The sequence below is a fragment of the Mesoplodon densirostris genome, chromosome 10 (assembly GCF_025265405.1).
Source record: "Mesoplodon densirostris isolate mMesDen1 chromosome 10, mMesDen1 primary haplotype, whole genome shotgun sequence".
In the NCBI taxonomy this organism is placed as follows: Eukaryota; Metazoa; Chordata; class Mammalia; order Artiodactyla; family Ziphiidae; genus Mesoplodon; species Mesoplodon densirostris.
The window spans coordinates 24,339,177-24,361,169 of record NC_082670.1 but is presented as its reverse complement, the minus strand read 5'-3'; the positions used below and the strand labels follow the sequence as shown (position 1 = coordinate 24,361,169).

Below are 21,993 nucleotides of genomic sequence, written 5' to 3'. Positions count from 1 at the left end.
AAGGCCTCTGGCCCTGAGGATCCTGACCCTCAGCCCTCTCCTCCCTTTCCCTTCTCCCAAGCCCCTGCCATCCGCTCACTGGACAGGCTAGGACAGCGGTGCTGCCCCTCACCCTGCGAGCCCAGCCTGCAGTGGACAGCACCCCATGGTCCCCTTAGCCAGCTCTCCCTGCAACTCCAGATCAAGCTCACCACTGGGGAGAGGGCGGTAAGGGAGAGAGGAGTTCAGGTGCACCGAGGCGTCTTCAGACTGCTCTGAAACAGCAATGGCAAGGTTCTGAACTCTCAGGGGAAACCACAGGGGACCTGAAACTCCCCCAGAGACTCCCCCAGGTGTGAAGAGGGACTGGGACCTTTGTGAGTGGGGAGGAAGTTATCGCAAGGGAAGAGCCAAAGCTCTCACTCCAGAGCAGAGATTGGGGAGAAATGCCCACCTTCTTAGAAAGGCTGGTCCCAGAGAACAGAGGGCGGGGAATGGAGGCTTCCAGGGAGGGAGCTGTCCAGGATGGAGTGAGCCAGTGGGCAGAGGAGAGGGAAGGAGACTGGGGACAAGGCAGTGCTTGAGCCCACGTGCTTTGCTTTGCCCCACACCCCAGACAGGGATGGGGAGAAGCCTGGGCAGCCCTTGGCCCCACCACGCCTGGGCAAGCTGACAGTGACGGACATGACTTCCAACTCCCTGCTTCTGCACTGGACGGTCCCTGAGGGCGAGTTTGACTCCTTCGTGATCCAATACAAAGACAGAGACAGGCCCCAGGTGGTGCCTGTAGAGGGACCCCAGCGCTCAGCCCTCATCTCCAACCTGGATGTCGGCCGCAAGTACAAATTCGTCCTGTACGGGCTCGTGGGCAAGAAGAGGCATGGCCCCCTGGTGGCTGAAGCCAAGATCTGTAAGTGAGAGGGGTCACACACACCCCTGCCTCTGCCCTCTGCACAGTCCTGAAGGGGGTCTGCCCAGTGCTTCGGCAAGTCCAGGAAGGCTCCCTGGAGAAGGTGGTGCCGGAGATGAATCCCGAGGGGAAAATTGTGGTGGTCAGGCAGGGAGGTTGAGGAGGGTAGAGCAAACAGAGGGAGAGCGCAGCAGGAGAGAGTGTGGCCCTGTAAGAGAATCAAAGCCTCTTTCCTCTGGGCGAGGGGCAGGGCACCTGGGAGCTGAGGGCACTGATCTCACTGATCTCATGTGTCCGACTGAGTCACTTAGAACTCATCTGAGGACCTTAGGGGGCTGCCAAAGGGCTTTACGTGAGAGAGTGACCTAATTCAATATTTATCTTACAAATAACACTGAGGCTGCTGCAGAGGATAGCTGGAGAAGGCAGTCCTATTCCCCGAGGCAAGGGGCAACGGATGTGAGGAGCAGTACAGCGGGGGACACTTGGTTAAACATCTTTCGAGCATTCGTTAAGTGTCAAATGTGTTCAAGATGTTCTAAGTGTATCATCGCACTTAATCCTCGTAAGCAGCCCTGTGAGGCATGCTCATTTCACAGATGAGGAGAACCGAGGCACAGAGAGGGCAAGGTCACTCAAGCAGAAAGTGATGGGGCCATAGGGTCATCCTGCTGCCCTCATGGGCCTGGAGAGCAGAGGAAAGGCCTGAAGAGGGGGTGTGGGTGTCCCAACAGGCAGAAGCCAGGGTGGGGGGCAGGGAGAAGAGACATGGCCACTGGAACCCTGGAGATGGCTAACACTCAGGGCAAGAGCAGAGGAAGGGGTGCCTGCAGGGTGAATTGGGGAGAGGGATGCCAAAATGAAGGGCGCGGTCAGACATGTCAGATTCCGTAAGAGTGATTCAAGGCTACAGCGTGTCCACAGAACTTAGCAATGGCGAGGTCACCACTCACCCTGGTGAGAGCGGCTGGTGGAGGGTGGAGCTGGGTTGGGAGGGTGATGTAGGTGAGGACATGACTACAAGCAGTGTAGACATCTCCTTCTGGAATTTGGGCTGGGACTAGAGAGCAAAGAGGGAGGGTGGAGGCTGGAGGGCGTTGCAGCTGAGTGGAGGAGCTTGTGTAAATGCTCATGGCATAGCCGAGGGAGTGAGGGTAGGAAAGGAGGAAGTGGGGCCCAGAGCGCAGGTGTGGGGGGCTCTCCCACGTAAAAACGCACCAAGGACCAAGCTTCCCTCTCTTGGAGAAGAAACCAGCTAGTTCTTAGGCCTGGAAACAGTAGAGGCTGTCCTGGAAGACTTCCCTGGCCATGGAGATGTGGAAGGGGCTGGCTGGGCTCCCTTCTCTCTGAAGCCCTTTCCAGGCTGCAGAATGAGTCAGGGCCACACTAGTCCATACGGTGCTTTTGTGCCCCATCAAAGAAAGCACCCCTTCTTCCAGTTGGGCATAGCCTTTTGCCAGGGTACACAGCTTGGCAAGCAGAGTGCTGGCTGGATTTCAGCCCCTCAGTGCTCCCTCCACCATGCACTTTTTTTTTTTTTTTTTTTTCCGGTACACGGGCCTCTCACTGTTGTGGCCTCTCCCGTTGCGGAGCACAGGCTCCGGACGCGCAAGCTCAGCAGCCATGGCTCACGGGCCCAGCTGCTCCGCAGCATGTGGGATCTTCCCGGACCAGGGCACGAACCCGTATGCCCTGCATCGGCAGGCGGACTCTCAACCACTGCGCCACCAGGGAAGCCCCACCATGCACATTTTGTGTAGTGAACAGCCTGCACAACCTCACACGGCATCCCCAGGTGGGAGATGGGTTCCTTCTTATCCTTTGACCTGTGTCCCTCCCTTCTCTCTACCTGCTCTTTCTAGTGCCTCAGACGGATTCCAGCTCAGTGACTCCACCCCGCCTGGGAAAGCTGTGGGTGACAGATCCCACCCCAGATTCGCTGCACCTCTCCTGGACTGTCCCTGAGGGCCAGTTTGACTCCTTCGTGGTCCAATACAGGGACAGGGATGGACGGCCCCAGGTGGTGCCCGTGGAAGCTCCCGAGCGCTCGGTCATTGTCTCCCCGCTGGACCCTGACCACAAGTACAGATTCACTCTGTTTGGGATTGCCGACAAGAAGCGGCACGGCCCCCTCACGGCCGATGGCACCACTGGTGAGTAGCGGCCACCTAAGCCCCCATGTGACCCCTCCCAGTCTTCCGCATGCTTGCCCCCAGCCAGGAGCAAGCTGGGGCCTCCCAGCGAGATGGCTGACTCCGAATCCTGGCCCTGCTTTTGGGCTCAGGGCCAGCCAGCCTCCCCTGCACTGCTGGGACCCTTTCATCCTGTTCAGCTGCTCCCCAAGGCCCAGAAGGTGTGTCATACCCTGGTTGTGCCAGATTTCTCAGAGTTCATCACTCGTGCTAATTGCATAGAGACTCCCACAGGTGTGACAACCTGTCCAAACCCCAGGCCCCAATCCTGGGGTTCTGCCAATTCAGCCCTGCCTGGATCCTCTTATTTACAGCCCCAGAGAAGAGAGAGGAGCCCCGCCACCCAGAGTCCCCTGAGCAGCCCCTGCTGGGGGAGCTGACAGTGACTGGCACCACCCCAGACTCCCTGCGCCTGTCCTGGACGGTGGCCCAGGGCTCTTTTGACTCCTTCATGGTCCAGTACAAGGATGCGCAGGGGCGGGCCCAGGCAGTGCCCATCAGGGGGCATGAGAATGAGGTCACCATCCCCGGCCTGGAGTCCGACCGGAAGTATAAGATGAACCTCTACGGGCTTCATGGCAGGCAGCGCGTGGGGCCTGTGTCCGTGGTGGCCACCACAGGTGAGTCAAGGCTGTACGGGGCTCCCTCCCTGGCCAACCCCCAGCCCTGTGAGCAGGACCTGACCCGGGATCCTTCACACTTCCCTCCACCTTCTCTTTCTTGGCTCCAGTTCTGCCAAACCTCCACAGTCTACTTCCCGACATCCCAGGACTTTGCATCCAGCTGCCAGCCCCTGACCAAACTTTCTTGGCCCTGCTTCTACATCTCCAAGATCAGACCCCACTTCCCACATTCTGAGCACTGGGAATCACTCCTTCGTCCCGGGCTTTCCTCCCCGTGGATGTCCTCAGCCACTGTGTTCTTTCCCTGCGGTCTTTGCTGGCCGCCTTCCCCTGGCTCAGGCTGTGGTCATTTCTGAGCTTCTGTTGCCTGCAGCCCACACCCTCCTGCCATAGCTGCTCTGTTCAGAGCTGGCAAATCCAAGGGACATGAGCTCCACGTTTCCCCAGCCTCCTCCCAGCCCCCTGACTCCCTGACTCCCAGCCAGCTTGGAGCAGGGCAAAGGGCTCACTTTCAGCCCCCCTGCCCTGCATTCCTCCATGGGCCCAGCCTCCCCCATCCAGCACCATTTCCATGGCTGTGTAGCATCGCGGTTGGGAGCATGGGCTCTAGAGCCAACTGCCTGGATTTTAATCCTAGCTCTGGGATCTTGTGCAAGTTACTGAACCTCTCTGGGCCTCAGCTTTCTCATCTGTCAAGTGGGGATGACAATGGTAACAGCTTCACAGAGTTGTTAGAATTAAATGAGTTAATATACATATGGCACCTAGAACAGTGCCTGGCCCATCAAAACTGCTACTGAAGAGTGAGCTGCTCTTTCTCCCGGACCCTCTTGCTTCCCAGTACTCTCTTTCTCTCCTCACCTCCCCGCCCTCCCCACCCTTGCCCGGGTTATCATTCTTGTCTGCTGCCTTCTCAGTCTCCTGTCTCCTTAGCGGTCCCCCTTGGACCGTGGAGTGGGTCACAGAAGGGCTGGCTTCCCTGTGCCAGTCTCCCCGCCCCATGGAGCCTCAGCAAAGACCTAGCTGCTGCAGACGGTGGGCAGATGCCTCGGGGCTGTGACTCTAGCCCAGGCCGGGCAAGAGCACAGCCCTCCACAGCCCCCAGCGCCATCCGCAACATCTCCCCCGGCCATGCCCCCACTCCCAGCTCTTGTCTGAAGTGGAGGGAGGGGCAGGGTTGCCCTGGGAAGCCTTAGCGGAGCACATCCCATTTCCTGTCCTGGTCAGTGGGGTGGGGGAAGCTGGAAAGCCCTGGGGAGGGGCAGGAGCCGAAAGGGAGGAGCACAGTGGGAAGAAGCCTCACTGCCCCCTCGCTCTCCTGTGGTCAGCTCTGTCCATGAACACAGCAGAGAAGCATCCCTCAGAGTTCCCTCTCTTCCCATCTCGTCTCCTTTCTCAGACGTGAGAAGCGGCCCCCTGTCCCCACAGTGCAGTCGTCCAGCACTGACAAGGCTTAGGGGGCTGTCTCAGCCCTGTCTCCTTTGATGTGTTACTGAATGGCTAATACAAAGGCTACAGGAACCCCTAAGCTGACAGCTTGAAGAGTATATTTGCCAAATGTACTTTATTGTCACGATTAACATCACCACAAAGCACATCACCTGTAAAGTCTAATCTCTTCTCTCAGCCCCGCAGGAAGGCATGGACGAGACCCCCAGCCCCACAGAGCCCAGCACAGAGGCACCAGAGCCCCCTGAGGAGCCCCTCCTGGGGGAGCTGACAGTGACAGGATCCTCCCCGGACTCGCTGAGCCTCTTCTGGACCGTCCCCCAGGGCCACTTCGACTCTTTCACCGTCCAGTACAGAGACAGGGATGGGCAGCCCAAGGTGATGCGGGTGCCAGGGCACCAGGACGGGGTCACCATCTCGGGCCTGGAGCCAGACCACAAGTACAAGATGAACCTGTACGGCTTCCATGACAGCCGGCGCGTGGGCCCCGTCTCTGTCATCGGGGTGACAAGTGAGTGGATGGTGGAAGCCCCAGGGTGGGACCTCGTGGGAGGATCACCCTCTCTCAGGTGATGGGTGAGTGGGGTGCAGGAGGCCCCGCTACTCGAGGCTGAGCCATGGTGCCCTTTGTGCCTCCTCCAGGCTCCCTGAGGACCAGTGTGTCCCCCTGGGCAGAGAAGGGCCTCTGTGAGCCATGCTGGTGGCTGCCCTGGTCCCCCACAGCTGACCCCGGAGGCTCCAGGCATGTTTATGAGATGTCAGCTGAGCAGGACCACCCAGCCCCAAGGACGGGCTCCTCTGAACTGACTTCAGGGCCCGGAGCTGGGGCCAAGGCTTGGGAGGAGACCCAAGGACATCTACCTGGGACCCTACCTCACCCTCTCTGTGTCTCTCCTTCTCAGCTGCAGAGGAAGACACCCCCAGCCCCACAAAGATGGAGGAGACCCCCAGCCCCACAGAACCCAACACAGAGGCCTCAGAGGCCCCCGAGGAGCCCCTCCTGGGGGAGCTGACGGTGACAGGATCCTCCCCGGACTCGCTGAGCCTCTCCTGGACCGTCCCCCAGGGCCACTTCGACTCCTTCACCATCCAGTACAAGGGCAGGGACGGGCCCCAGGTGGTGCGTGTCGGTGGCGAGGAGAGTGAGGTGACCGCTGGGGGCCTGGAGCCCGGGCGCAAGTACAAGATGCACCTGTACGGCCTGCACGGGGGGCGGCGTGTGGGCCCCGTGTCCACCGTGGGCGTGACAGGTGAGTGAGGGCGGGGGCCTTGTTTGTTTTCCTCCCACCAGTGGCCCCCAGTCTCCCTGTGGCATTGCCCTCCCTTGCCTTCCCCACCTGCCTGGGGAAGACCTAGAAAGAACAGTTTACGGGAGACTGGGCTACAACCAGCTGCACGACTTTGATCAGGTCTTAAACTTTCTGTGCCTGTTTCCTCAGCTGTAAAATGGGGATAGTAACACCTACCTCACAGAACTGTTGTGAGATTAAATGAGTTAACAGACCTAAGAATGGGTCTGGCACCAAGTAAACATGCTGGCACTGTTTGCTGCTATGGTTACTACATTTGTCCTTACCCTGGGGTCTGCTCTGTCCCCTTTGGCTGGTTCAGCTTAGATATTCAGAACGTGCATGAGACATTGCCCTCTTCACCAGTGCAGCTGGAAACTTTCTTTACTGCTCATCCAGTGAGTGGTTATAGCAAGGAAGAATGTCCCTTCCACCCGGGTACAGGGCCACTCAGCCACCACAGAGGACCAGCCTGGGCACCTACTCTCCAGAGCCCCAGCATGAGGGGCCAGATCAGAGACAGGTCTCTGGGACCCTCCTGCTAATCTGCCCAGCTTGGCCCCAGCAAGGGGCATCTCTTTTCCCCTTTGTTCACTGAAACAAAGACACAGCTTTTTCAAAAGCAACTTTTAATATAAAGAGAAAGATATTCAAAAGCAGAGAAACAGGTTTCCTGAGCATGATTTCTGTACTTCTCAAAGGGACTTCGTTGGCTTAGTTTCCAGAAGCTTCCACTCCCGATTTCTTGTCTTTCTTTAGTCAGCACAGAGAGTAGGGAGAGGGGAAATCCTCCCTGAGTTACTGTCCTGCAGGCCTGAAGTACCAGGATGGAGGCTCGTGCCAGGCCCAGAAAATGTGGCCGAGGTTTCTCCTGGAGTCACCCTCAGTCCGTCCATCTGTCCGGGGCAGCCATGCTGGTCCCTGGGTAAGGATGGACAGTGCTGGGCACTGACTGAGGCGGTGCGGTAGAGGAAAACTGAATCTGGGAATCGGAGAAACTGAGTTCCATTCCTGGCTTCTCCGTTCTTAGCTGTGCGATGGCACCCATCATCCGAGCGGGAAGGTGACAGGCAGCTGGAGCCCGCTGAGCTGACCCAGGGCCGGTCCCTGGCACAGCGCGTGGTGAACCGTTGCTAGGAGAAGAACTGACATGCGGCTTTAGAAACATGGCTAACTTGGAAAAGGATTATGCCAAATGCAGCATAGGGCCTGTGGTACTCATGGGTAGTTATCATTCCACCTTTCCCAGTTAAGCCAAACCACCAATGATAAGGCTTGATGGTGAGGGACAGTTTCTTTCTCTCATGGAAAGAAGTACAGAGACGCAGGAAACGGATGCTAAAGGAACCAGCAGAGCTAGAAGGCAAATGAAATGAAACACAACGTGTGGCCTGGCACCTGTACCTGGGAGAAGCTCAGTACGTGATGGTTGTTCTGGCCCGCCTTCAGCTGCCTGCATCCCTGCCCTCCCCACTCAGACTTATTTCTATCCTCCTGAGGCCTCATCTCCAGCCTGGCCACACCACACGGCGGGTAGGATCTTAGTTCCCCAACCAGGGATTGAACCCGTGCCCCCTACAGTGGAAGCGTGGAGCCCTAACCACTGGACCACCAGGGAAGTCCCATGCCAGCCTGTTTTTAAAGCAGGTTTTATCAGTACAGAGCCTAGTCTTGTCCTCCCACAGGAGCCAGAGAAACAAGCTCTTGGGAACCCCACTCACCCAGCTACTCCTCGGCCAGTTGCCTCTTGGGACCACCTTCCAGGCTGGTCACTAATAAGCAGGGCTTCCCAGACTCAGGTCATTCTGGGGCAATGGGGACCAGCAGGTCCTGAGCTTGGCCTTTTCCAGACGTGCAGACCATTCATTCATTTAACAAACATTTTTGGAGCACCCACTGGGTGCCAGTGCTGGGGACACAGCAGCGAACAAGACAAAGCTCCTGCTGAGAGCTCACATTCTGTCAGAGGGAGACAGGCACCAAATTGCACAAATATGTCAGTGGGACCGTATGTGACAGTGACAAGAGCTGGGGAGAAAAGCAAAGCCCAGTAGGTGAGATGGTGAGTGGGCAGGAAGCAGGCAGGAAAGGGCCTCCCTGAGAAAAGGACATGCAGGAGGGAGAGGACAAGCCACACAGGCCTCTGGGGAAGAGCATCCGGAGCAGAGGGAAGGTGCCTGAATGTCTATGGACCAGTGAGGAATGTTTTGGAATGGGGAGGGTGATGTGAGAGAGAAACAGCTGGGGCCTCGGAGGTCATTGTAAGGAGCTGGATTTTTCTCTGAGTGAGATGGAAGCCATTGCGGGAACAGACTCTGACTAATGTGTTAACAGTGGGGAACAGAGCAAAGGGGATGAGGGTGGAGGAGGGAGGGGATTTAGGAGACTGTGCTATAGTCCAGTAAGAGCACGTGTGCTTAGGGGTGGTGGCGGTGGAGTTGGGGAGGGGGAAGGGGGTCAGCTTCTGAAGGTAGTGTGGACAGGATTTCCTCGCAGGCCGGCCGAGGGGTGGAAGAGAGGACTCAGGGATGACTCAGAGAACGAAGCTGTGGTTTTGCTGAGGTGGGAAAGCTGGGGAGGAAGCAGGTGTGGCAGCAGGCCCTGAGCTCGGTTTTGGACTTGTTGAGTTTGCGACATCAATTAGGCACCCAGGGAAGATGCTGAGCAGACACAAGTCTGGGGGTCAGCAGGGAGGTCCGGATGGGAGGTCTTTGGAGCCAGAGATGCACAGATGGAACTTCGGCCACTTTCCCAGGGTCTCAGTGGTGGCTGACACCCCTCCCCGCAAGCACAGCCCCGGATTCTGGCAGGGATTTAGTGAAGGGTTGTTGGCCAGACAGATGTCACCAATCAGTGTAGTCTTACCTCAGAACCACCCAGTGGGCACCACAAAAACAACGCACATAATTACTACAAGGGGAAGAGGGGCTTTTCCTAACAGCCTCCCACCATTTCTATCTCAGCTCCACAACCAGAAGAGACTCCTCCAGCCACCGAGCGCCCCCTGGAGCCACGCCTCGGGGAGCTGACAGTGACAGATGTGACCCCCAGCTCCGTGGGCCTTGCATGGACAGTCCCTGAGGGCCAGTTTGACTCCTTCGTGGTCCAGTACAAGGACGGGGACGGGCAGCCCCAGGCGGTACCTGTGGCTGCAGACCAGCGAGAGGCCACTGTCCCCGGCCTGGAGCCTGCACGCAAATACAAGATGAACTTCTACGGGCTACATGGTGGGCAGCGCGTGGGCCCCCTTTCTGTGGTAGCCATTACCGGTGAGTGAGCGTGGGTAAAGGTAGTTCCCATCCCTGGGTACCCGGGGCCACCCCCTCCCCTAGCCTCTCTCTCAGGTCCTGCCTCAGTGGCCCCCGCAGGTCCTCCCCAGTCTGTTACCTGAGCCCTTGGCTCCTCTCCTGAGCTGGAACCTTCCCTACCCTCCAGTCTCCACCTCCACTCTGTCTCCTCCCCCAGGCAGGATTGTCTTCCTCCCATCTGACCTCCCATCTGAGTCTAGCCAAACGCTGTCTCTCTGACTGTCCACAGCTGTTTCCTTCCCTCTCTTTACAACCCTGCTGTGACTTGGACCCAGCTACCACCTCCCCCTGCTGCCCTTTTTCATTGGGGTTAAAGAACACACATCCCTTGAATCTCTTCTCAGGGGACCTCAGCCCCCTGGCCTGAACTGTGTTCCCTTCTGGCCAAGCCAGAATCTTGCTCCCTCAGGGAAGTGGCCCTTGCTCGTGGCTCCCAGCCTCTCCCACCCCTCATGCTTCCTGGGCACAGGTTGCCACCAGTTTCATGCTATGGTGTCTGGTGAGACCAGTGAACCCCTTTCAGAGCAATGTCTTAAAATCCATAAAGTAAAACGCATAGGATTACAAAGGTAACCAATTCTATTGATTAACCAGTTATCAAAAATATTTTAAAACTCGAATTTATGATTCCGTAATACAGAAACTTCATAATTAGTTCATTAAATAGCAAGACTAAGTGGCATGTTTAATAACCTACCTACATTTAGAAGCAGTGATGAGTGTAAAGAGGTTTTTTTTTTAATTTTTGAATTTTATTTTATTTATCTTTTTATACAGCAGGTTCTTATTAGTTATCCATTTTATACACATTAGTGTATACATGTCAATCTCAGTCTCCCAATTCATCACACCACTACCCCCACCCCCACCCCCCCCATGGCTTTCCCCCCTTGGTGTGCATACGTTTGTTCTCTACATCTGTGTCTCTATTTCTGCCCTGCAAACCGGTTCATCTGCACCATTTTTTTAGGTTCCACATATATGCGTTAATATACAATATTTGTTTTTCTCTTTCTGACTTACTTCACTCTGTATGACAGACTCTAGGTCCATCCACGTCTCCACAAATCACCCAATTTCGTTCTTTCTTATGGCTGAGTAATATTCCATTGTATACATGTACCACATCTTCTTTATCCATTCGTCTGTTGATGGGCCTTTAGGTTGCTTCCATGACCTGGTTATTGTAAATAGTGCTGCAATGAATATTGGGGTGCATGTGTCTTTCTGAATTATGGTTTTCTCTGGGTATATGACCAGTAGTGGGATTTCTGGGTCATATGGTAATTCTATTTTTAGTTTTTTAAGGAACCTCCATACTGTTCTCCATAGTGGCTGTATCAATTTACATTCCCACCAACAGTGCAAGAGGGTTCCCTTTTCTCCACACCCTTTCCAGCATTTGTTGTTTATAGATTTTCTGATGATGCCCATTCTAACTGGTGTGAGGTGATACCTCATTGTGGTTTTGATTGGCATTTCTCTAATAATTAGTGATGTTGAGCAGCCTTTCATGTGCTTCTTGGCTATCTGTATGTCTTCTTTGGAGAAATGTCTATTTAGGTCTTCTGCCCATTTTTGGACTGGGTTGTTTGTTTTTTTAATATTGAGCTGCATGAGCTGTTTATATATTTTGGAGATTAATCCTTTGTCCATTAATTCATTTGCAAATATTTTCTCCCATTCTGAGGGTTGTCTTTTCATCTTGTTTGTAGTTTTCTTTTCTTTTCAAAAGCTTTGAAGTTTCATTAGGTCCCATTTGTTTATTTTTGTTTTTATTTCCATTACTCTAGGAGGTGGATCAAAAAAGATCTTGCTGTGATTTATGTCAAAGAGTGTTTTCCTCTAAGAGTTTGATAGTGTCCAGTCTTACATTTAGGTCTCTAATCCATTTTGAGTTTATTTTTGTGTATGGTGTTAGGAAGTGTTCTAGTTTCATTCTTTTACATGTAGCTGTCCAGTTTTCCCAGCACCACTTATTGAAGAGACTGTCTTTTCTCCATTTTATATCCTTGCCTCCTTTGTCATAGATTAGTTGACCATACGTGTGTGAGTTTACCTCTGGGCTTTCTATCCTGTTCCATTGATCTATGTTTCTGTTTTTGTGCCAGTACCATACTGTGTTGATTACTGTAGCTTTGTAGTATAGTCTGAAGTCAGGGAGTCTGATTCCTCCAGTTATGTTTTTTTCCCTCAAGACTGCTTTGGCTATTCGGGGTCTTTTGTGTCTCCATACAAATTTTAAGATTTTTTGTTCTAGTTCTGTAAAAAATGCCATTGGTAATTTGATAGGGATTGCACTGAATCTGTAGATTGCTTTGGTAGTATAGTCATTTTCACAATATTTATTCTTCCAGTCCAATAACATGGTATATCTCTCCATCTGTTTGTATCATCTTTAATTTCTTTCATCAGTTTCTTATAGTTTTCTGCATACAGTTCTTTTGTCTCCCTAGGTAGGTTTATTCCTAGGTGTTTTATTCTTTTTGTTGCAGTGGTAAATGGGAGTGTTTCCTTAATTTCTCTTTCAGATTTTTCATCATTAGTGCGTAGGAATGCAAGAGATTTCTGTGCATTAATTTTGTATCCTGCATCTTTACCAAATTCATTGATTAGCTCTAGTAGTTTTCTGGTGGCATCTTTAGGATTCTCTATGTATAGTATCATGTCATCTGCAAACAGTGACAGTTTTACTTCTTCTTTTCCAATGTGTATTCCTTTTATTTCTTTTTCTTCTCTGATTGCCATGGCTAGGACTTGGAAAACTATGTTGAATAATAGTGGTGATAGTGGACATCCTTGTCTTGTTCCTGATCTTAGAGGAAATGCTTTCAGTTTTTCACCATTGAGAATGATGTTTGCTGTGGGTTTGTCATATATGGCTTTTATTATGTTGAGGTAGGTTCCCTCTATGCCCACTTTCTGGAGAGTTTTTATCATAAATGGGTGTTGAATTTTGTCAAAAGCTTTTTCTTCATCTATTGAGATAACCATATGGTTTTTATTCTTCAGTTTGTTAATACGGTGTGTCACATTGATTGATTTGTGTATATTGAAGAATCCTTGCAGTCCTGGGATAAATCCCACTTGATCATGGTATATGATCCTTTTAATGTGTTGTTGGATTCTGTTTGCTAGTATTTTGTTGAGGATTTTTTGCATCTATATTCATCAGTGATATTGGTCTGTAATTTTCTTTTTGTAGCATCTTTGTCTGGTTTTGGTATCAGGGTGATGGTGGCCTCATAAAATGAGTTTGGGAGTGTTCCTTCCTCTGCAATTTTTTGGAAGAGTTTGAGAAGGATGGGTGTTAGCTCTTCTCTAAATGTTTGATGGAATTCACATGTGAAGCCATCTGGTCCTGGACTTTTGTTTGTTGGAAGATTTTTATTCACAGTTTCAGTTTCATTACTTATGATTGGTCAGTTCATATTTTCTGTTTCTTCCTGGTTCAGTCTTGGAAGGTTATACCTTTCTAAGAATTTGTCCATTTCTTCCAGGTTGTCCATTTTATTGGCATAGAGTTGCTTGTCGTAGTCTCTTAGGATGCTTTGTATTTCTGTGGTGTCTATTGTAACTTCTCCTTTTTCATTTCTAATTTTATTTATTTGAGTCCTCTCCCTCTTTTTCTTTTTCTTTTTTTTTTTTTTTTTTTTTTTTTGCGGTACGCGGGCCTCTCACTGTTGTGGCCTCTCCCCGTTGCGGAGCACAGGCTCCGGACGCGCAGGCTCAATGGCCATGGCTCACGGGCCCAGCCGCTCCGCGGCATGTGGGATTCTCCCAGACCGGGGCATGAACCCGTGTCCCCTGCATCGGCAGGCGGACTCTCAACCACTGCGCCACCAGGGAAGCCCCTTTTTCTTTTTAATATTTAATTTTATTTATTTTTGGCTGAGTTGGGTTTTTGTTGCTGCGCGCGGGCTTTCTGCAGTTGCCACAAGCGGGGGCTACTCTTGTTGCAGTGCGTGGGCTTCTCACTGTGGTGGATTCTCTTGTTGAGGAGCATGGGCTCTAGGCATGCGGGCTTCAGTAGTTGTGGCACGCGGGCTCTAGAGTGCAGGCTCAGTAGTTGTGGTGCATGGGCTTAGTTGCTCCATGGCATGTGGGATCTTCCTGGACCAGGGATCAAACCCGTGTCCCCTGCATTGGCAGGCAGATTCTCAACCACTGTGCCACCAGGGAAGTCCCACCAGTCTATTCTGTATGTCCCTGATTCTGTTTCTGTTTCATAGATAAGTTCATTTGTGTCATATTTTATTTTTTTAACATCTTTATTGGAGTATAATTGCTTTACAATGGTATGTTAGTTTCTGCTTTATAACAAACTGAATCAGTTATACATATACATATGTTCCCATATCTCTTTCCTCCTGCATCTCCCCGCACCAAGCCCTCCCTATCCCACCCCTCTAGGTGGTCACAAACCACCGAGCTGATCTCCCTGTGCTATGCGGCTGCTTCCCACTAGCTATCTATTTTACGTTTGGTAGTGTATATATGTCCATGCCACTCTCTCACTTTGTCACAGCTTACCCTTCCCCCTCCCCATATCCTCAAGTCCATTCTCTAGTAGGTTCCCTCTTTTTCTTGATGAGTCTGGCTAATGGTTTATCAATTTTGTTTATCTTCTCAAAGAACCAGCTTTTAGTTTTATTGATCTTTGCTATTGTTTTCTTTGTTTCTATTTCATTTATTTCTGCTCTGATCTTTATGATTTCTTTCCTTCTACTAACTTTGGGTTTTGTTTGTTCTTTCTCTAGTTCCTTCAGGTGTAAGGTTAGATTTTTTATTTGAGATTTTTCTTGTTTCTTGAGGTAGGCTTTTATTGATATAAACTTCCCTCTTGGAACTGCTTTTGCTGCATCCCATGCGTTTTGGATAGTCATGTTTTCGTTGTAATTTGTCTCTAGGTATTTTTTGATTTCTTCTTTGATTTCTTCAGTGGTCTCTTGGTTATTTAGTAACATATTGTTTAGCCTCCATGTGTTTGTGTTTTTTACATTTTTTTTCCCTGTAATTGATTTCTAATCTCATAGTGTTGTGGTCAGAAAAAATGCTTGATATGATTTCAATTTTCTTAAATTTACTGAGGCTTGATTTGTGACCCAAGATGTGATCTATCCTGGAGAAGTTTCCGTGTGCACTTGAGAAGGAAGTGTAATCTGCTGTTTTTGGATGGAATGTCCTATAAATATCAATTAAATCTATCTGGTCTATTGTGCCATTTAAAGCTTGTGTTTCCTTATTAATTTTCTGTTTGGATGATCTGTCCATTGGTGTACGTGAGGTGTTAAAGTCCCCCACTATTATTGTGTTACTGTCGATTTCCTCTTTTAGAGCTGTTAGCAGTTGCCTTATGTATTGAGGTGCTCCTATGTTGGGTGCATATATATTTATAATTGTTATATCTTCTTCTTGGATTGATCCCTTGATCATTATGTAGTGTCCTTCCTTGTCTCATGTAACATTCTTTATTTTAAAGTCTATTTTATCTGATATGAGTATTGCTACTCCAGCTTTCTTTTGATTTCCATTTGCATGGAATATCTTTTTCCATCCCCTCACTTTCAGTCTGAATGTGTCCCTAGGTCTGAAGTGGGTCTCTTGTAGACAGCATATATATGGGTCTTGTTTTTGTATCCATTCAGCAAGCCTGTGTCTTTTGGTTGGAGCATTTAATCCATTCACATGTAAGGTAATTATCGATATGTATGTTCCTATGACCATTTTCTTAATTGTTTTGGGTTTGTTTTTGTAGGTCCTTTTCGTCTCTTGTGTTTCCCATTAGAGAAGTTCCTTTAGCATTTGTTGTAGAGCTGGTTTGGTGGTGCTGAATTCTCTTAGCTTTTGTGTGTCTGTAAAGCTTTTGATTTCTCCATCGAATCTGAATGAGATCCTTGCCAGGTAGAGTAATCTTTGTTGTAGGTTCTTCCATTTCATCACTTTAAATATGTCATACCATCCCCTTCTGGCTTGTAGAGTTTCTGCTGAGAAATAGCTGTTAGCCTTATGGGAGTTCCCTTGTATGTTATTTGTCATTTTTCCCTTTCTGCTTTCAATAATTTTTCTTTGTCTTTTTTTTTAATATGTAAGAGCATTTATGTTTAAACTTCTTTGGTGTTCTTTTTTTTATTAATTAATTAATTTATTTTTGCTGTGTTGGGTCTTCATTTCTGTGCGAGGGCTTTCTCTAGTTGTGGCAAGCGGGGGCCGCTCTTCATTGCAGTGCGCGGGCCTCTCACTATCGCGGCCTCTCTTGTTGCGGAGCACAGGCTCCAGATGCACAGGCTCAGTAGTTGTGGCTCACGGGCCTAGTTGCTCCACAGCATATGGGATCCTCCCAGACCAGGGCTCGAACCCATGTCCCCTGCATTAGCAGGCAGATTCTCAACCACTGTGCCACCAGGGAAGCCCTTTCTTTGTCTTTAATTTTTGCCAATTTGATTACTATGTGTCTTGGAATGTTTCTCCTTGGGTTTATCCTGTATGGGACTCTCTGCACTTCTTGGACTTGGGTGGCTCTTTCCTTTCCCATGTTAGGGAAGTTTTCAACTATAATCTCTTCAAATATTTTCTCAGGTTCTTTCTTTCTTCTCCTTCTGGGACTCCTATGATGCAAATGTTGTTGAGTTTAATGTTGTCCCAGAGGTCCCTTAAGCTGTCTTCATTTCTTTTCATTCTTTTTTCTTTATTCTGTTCTGCAGCAGTAAATTCCACCATTTTGTCTTCCAGGTCACTTATCCGTTCTTCTGCCTCAGTTATTCTGCTATTGATTCCTTCTAGCATACCTTTCATTTCAGTTATTGTATTGTTCATCTCTGTTTGTTCTTTAATTCTTCTAGGTCTTTTCTAAACATTTCTTGCATCTTCTTGATTTTTGCCTCCATTCTTTTCCTGAGGTCCTGGATCATCTTCACTATCATTATTCTGAATTCTTTTTCTGGAAGGTTGCCTATCTCCTCTTCATTTAGTTGTTTTTCTGGGGTTTTATCTTGTCCCTTCATCTGGTACATAGCCCTCTGCCTTTTCATCTCGTCTATCTTTCTGTGAATGTGGTTTTTGTTCCACAGGCTGCAGGATTGTAGTTCTTCTTGCTTCTGCTGTCTGCCCTCTGGCAGACGAGGCTAAGAGGCTTGTGCAAGTTTCCTGATGGGAGGGAGTGGTGGTGGGTAGAGCTGGGTGTTGCTCTGGTGGGCAGAGCTCAGTAAAACTTTAATCCACTTGTCTGCTGATGGGTGGGGCTGGGTTCCTTCCCTGTTGGTTGTTTGGCCTGAGGCAGCCCAGCACTGGAGCCTACCTGGCTCTTTGGTGGGTCTAATGGAGAACTCTGGGAGGGCTCATGCCAAGGAGTCCTTCCCAGAACTTCTGCTGCCAGTGTTCTCGTCCTCATGGTGAGCCACAGCCACCCCCCGCCTCTGCAGGAGACCCTCCAACACTAGCAGGTAGCTCTGCTTCAGTCTCCTAGGGGGTCACTGCTCCTTCCCCTGGGTCCCAATGCGCACACTACTTTGTGCGTGCCCTCCAAGAGTGGGGTCTCTATTTCCCCCAGTCCTGCAATCAAATCCCACTAGCCTTCAAAGTCTGATTCTCTGGGAATTCCTTCTCCCATTGCCCGACCCCCATTTTGGGATGCCTGACGTTGGGCTCAGAACCTTCACTCCAGTGGGTGGACTTCTGTGGTATAAGTGTTCTCCAGTTTGTGAGTCACCCACCCAGCAGTTATGGGATTTGATTTTATTGTAATTGCGCCCCTCCTACCATCTCAATGTGGCTTCTTCTTTGTCTTTGGATGTGGGGTATCTTTTTTGGTGAGTTCCAGTGTCTTCCTATCGATGATTGTTCAGCAGTTAGTTGTGATTCCGGTGCTCTTGCACGAGGGAGTGAGCGCACATCCTTCTGCTCCGCCATCTTGAACCAATCTCTGTAAAGAGTATTGTGAAGTTTCTGCAGTAATTCTAAGGTGATGTGACAATCTCTGTGATTCCTATTGGTGACAGGGTTACAAGCACTGCTAGTACCACCGTGGTTGGTTTCCTATATTCATCATTGAAAGAAATGCTACATTTCACTTAGAGATCAGTGCAAAAGAGATGTAACTGTTTCCCATCTCAGTTCAAAGCTCTCTAAGGCCCTCGGAGCCCAGGAGCCCTGTGAGGGGGGATTTCTCCCGCCAGAGGTCTCAGCCATGTTGTTTGTCCTCCTGGATCCTAGCTCCCCTCTCTCCAGCCCCAGGCACAGAGCCCCCCCTTGAGCCACGTCTGGGGGAGCTGACAGTGACGGACGTGACCCCGGACTCCGTGGGCCTCTCCTGGACAGTCCCCGAGGGTGAATTCGACTCCTTCGTCGTCCAATACAAGGACAGGGACAGGCAGCCCCAGGCGGTGCCTGTGGCTGCAGACCAGCGTGAGGTCACCATCCCCGGCCTGGAGCCCAATAGGAAATACAAGTTCCTGCTCTTTGGGATCCAGGACAGGAAACGCCACAGCCCAGTCTCTGTGGAGGCAAAGACAGGTGAGAAGGACCCCCACGAAGCTGAGCCTGAGGCCCCCGCCCTGCTGCCCTTCCTCGCGCTGCCCTATCACCTCGCCCTTCCGCCAGGTCTCCGCTTCACCCACCTCTTCTGTTTTATTTGAAAAGCCACACTGCCTGCCCCGATCCCAGGCAGATGAGAACCAGGAAAATGGGGCCAGTTCCTGGATCAGTTTCCTCTGCTGACTTTTCCCCTCTTCTCATAATTCCTACTTCTGTTGAATGGGGGAGCCTCCTTCAGACCCCTTCCTGGAAGGTGGAACAGGAGAAACAGCAGGGCTAGATACGGGGGAGGGAGCCAGGATCTGTTCCACCTCCCTTGGCCTGTGAGTCCTCAGCCCTGTGTAGCCATCACCTCCTGAGGAGTCTTCCCTCTGACTCTCACACAGTTTCCCACCTACTGGCCCAGACACACTGGGGCCCATATCTGCCTCCCCAGAGGGACCCCTTTCCTCCTCTGCCCTCTTCCTAAAGCTTCAGAAACTGGGGACCAGAGGAGCCCAAGACTGGCTGCCCAGTCAGATCCAGTCAGGCCCAGCCCAGCTGTGCCCCTTTTCTGGGTTTTGGCCCAGACGCTCCCCTGCCCCTGGGGGCTCCCTGTTGCCAGAAAACTCTCACAATAACAATGCCGTCAGCATCCTTGCTGTCCAAGAAGGCAGAAGGTCAGCTCCTTCTCAGGCCTCGGGATGGCTTCTTGGGCAGATACCAGATCCTTCTCCCGTCTGAGCCCCGCTTCTTCTCCCCATACCCCCCTCACACATAGGCAGCCCCCACTCCTCCACTGGGTCCTATGAGGGTCACCTCCATTATAATATCCAACCTCCCCACCAGCTGTCTGCCCCCATCAGGGATCCTGTGCCCCCTCTGACATCCCCAGGACCCTTGGATTTCCCCAGGGACCAGCCAGATCACAAAGAGTGGGTTCCTTGGTCAAAGAACATAAGCAGACCGAGTCTGTGATAAGCTGCACCCTGCTAAGGAGATAGTCTCTACTAGGTGGTTAGAGCCTGGACAGCAAGAGAAATAAGATAAATAGGTAGCTAGGGAATCTCTTCTCCCAGAGATGTCTCAGGACAGAAGACCCCTCCCTGCGCTGGATAAGTGGACAGAGGCATGGCCAGTTGGGGATGCTGGCAGGCATGGGAGGGTGATGGAAATATTTGGGGGAAGCACTGATCATTTGGGCAGCTCTGGGTTTTTCCATTCTCCAGTGGGAGGTGGTCAAGGAGTCGTTTTGGAAAAAAAAAATAAACACAAGAACCTTTCCTCTCTGTCAGTTGCTCGAGGTGACACCAGCCCAGGAACCCCACCCCGCCTTGGGGAGCTGTGGGTGACAGACCCCACCCCAGACTCACTGCGCCTCTCCTGGACAGTCCCCGAGGGCCACTTTGACTCCTTTGTGGTCCAGTTCAAGGACAGGGACGGGCCCCGGGTGGTGCCTGCAGAGGGCCACGAACGCTCAGTCACCATCGGCCCTTTGGACGCCAGCCGCAAGTACAGATTCCTCCTCTACGGCCTCCTGGACAAGAGGCGCCATGGCCCCCTCACCGCCGAGGGCACCACAGGTGAGGGCAGCCCCTGCAGGGGGGCATCTCTGATCTGGAGGCCCCCCCAGGGAAGGTCCTTGTGGTCAGTTATGGTGGCTGCCATCACGGTTGTAGTTTGGCTCCAGCTGTTCTGGCTGGGATCCAGCGCCCCCTCTCCTTGCACAATCCGAAAGATCCAGCCCTGCAGGACGCAGCCACGGCACAGCCCTGTCTTTAGATCTCTCAGTCCTTCCCTTCAGCGTCACCCAGCCTTCAAGAAACAACGCAACCATTTCCTCTCTGTGTTTCCATCTCAGAGGCCCGGAGAGCTGTGGACGAGGCTGGAACAAAACCACGTCTGGGGGAGGAGCTGCAGGTGACCAGCGTGACATCAGACTCCGTGGGCCTCTCGTGGACGGTCCCTGAGGGCCAGTTTGACTCCTTTGTGGTCCAGTACAAGGACAGAGATGGGCAACCCCAGGTGGTGCCCGTGGAGGGCAGCCTCAGGGAGGTCAGTGTCTCAGGCCTGGACCCTGCCCGCAGGTACAAGCTGCTGCTCTACGGGCTATACGAGGGCAAGCGTGTGGGTCCCATCTCCACCATCACCATGACCGGTGAGTGCAGCTGGGGGGAACACACTGTCCCTCCTGCCCGCCTGGCTCTCCTGGTCTGGTGGAGCCACATGAATTCAGAACTTCCTACACTCCTTCTTTTGGGGGAAGGGATCAGCTTCATAGAGGCATAATTTACATACAATAAAATTCACCCATTTTGGGCTTCCCTGGTGGTGTAGTGGTTGAGAGTCCACCTGCCAATGCTGGGGACACGGGTTCGTGCCCCGGTCCGGGAAGATCCCACATGCCGCGGTGTGGCTGGGCCTGTGAGCCATGGCCGCTGAGCCTGCGCATCCAGAGCCTGTGCTCCGCAACGGGAGAAGCCACAACAGTGAGAGGCCTGCGTACCGCAAAAAAAAAAAAAAAAAATTCACCCATTTTAAGCTCATAATTCAATGAGTTTGGGCAGATGTATAAGCCATGAAACCATTACCACAACAAACTTATAAAACATTGACTCCAGAAGTTTCCCTATGCTCATTTGCAGTCAGTTTCCCCACCCCCAGCTTCTGACAATCACTAATTGCTTTCTTTCATTATAGTTTTTCCTTTTTAAGCTTTTCATTTAACAGAATCATACAATACACAGTTTTTGTGTTTTTCTTGCACTTAACATAATGCTTTTGTAATTCATCACTGTGTATCAGTAGTTGGTCCTTTTTATTACTGACCTCTTGTCTTCACCTCCCCCCCTCCTTCCATCCTCTTGGAGAGTCTTGGTGCAGTGACAAACCAGTCACCCATCTCTACCTGTCTCTCTGAACCAGCTCCCAGGGAAGAAGTTGAAGCTGAGACTGAGGGCACCAGCCCTCCAGCATCTGAGCCCCGTCTGGGGGAGGTGACTGTGGAAGAGGGCACACCACACACCCTGCATCTCTCCTGGACCGTGACTGAGGGAGAATTTGACTCCTTCGAGGTCCAGTATACAGACGAGGATGGGCAACTCCAAGTAGTCCATTTAGGGGGCAACCAGAATGACATCACCCTCTCTGGCCTGGAATCTGACCACAGATACCTGGTGAGCCTGTACGGTCTCCACAATGGGCAGCGTGTGGGTCCTGCGCACATCGAGGCCCTGACAGGTGAGCAAAAGAACCCTGCCCACTCGGCTTCCTTCCAGGTGGCTGTGAGGGCCCAGAGGAAGGCAGAGTCCCTGTGGACACCATGCCCCTCTCTCAGGTCCTTCTCTCTCCGTGTCTGTGTTCAGCCCCAAATGAGGAAGAGAATGAACCTTCAGAATCTCCCTCTACCACCCCTGAGCCTCACGTCACACCTCGCCTGGGGGAGCTGGCAGTGACAGACGCCACCCCCGAATCCCTGAGCCTCTCCTGGACCATCCCTGAGGGCCAGTTTGACCACTTCCTGATCCAGTACAAGAACGGGGACGGGCAGCCCAAGGCTGTGAGGGTGCCGGGGTATGAGGACGGGGTCACCATCTCGGGCCTGGAGCCAGACCACAAGTACAAGATGAACCTGTACGGCTTCCATGACAGCCGGCGCGTGGGCCCCGTCTCTGTCATCGGGGTGACAAGTGAGTGGATGGTGGAAGCCCCAGGGTGGGACCTCGTGGGAGG

General features: G+C 51.6%; 1 protein-coding gene across 1 annotated transcript in view; it reads left to right on the top strand.

Annotated features, from left to right (window-relative positions):
* TNXB (tenascin XB) overlaps window positions 1-21,993 on the top strand; it is a 60,314-nt gene that overhangs the window by 18,999 nt on the left and 19,322 nt on the right. Inside the window, exons 8-18 of the mRNA XM_060109182.1 lie at window positions 596-889; window positions 2,752-3,042; window positions 3,396-3,701; window positions 5,332-5,664; window positions 6,056-6,403; window positions 9,406-9,711; window positions 17,962-18,261; window positions 19,557-19,844; window positions 20,123-20,416; window positions 21,178-21,501; window positions 21,627-21,950. Coding sequence (XP_059965165.1) covers window positions 596-889; window positions 2,752-3,042; window positions 3,396-3,701; window positions 5,332-5,664; window positions 6,056-6,403; window positions 9,406-9,711; window positions 17,962-18,261; window positions 19,557-19,844; window positions 20,123-20,416; window positions 21,178-21,501; window positions 21,627-21,950 — 3,408 coding nt within the window. The remainder of the gene's footprint in view (window positions 1-595; window positions 890-2,751; window positions 3,043-3,395; window positions 3,702-5,331; window positions 5,665-6,055; window positions 6,404-9,405; window positions 9,712-17,961; window positions 18,262-19,556; window positions 19,845-20,122; window positions 20,417-21,177; window positions 21,502-21,626; window positions 21,951-21,993) is intronic.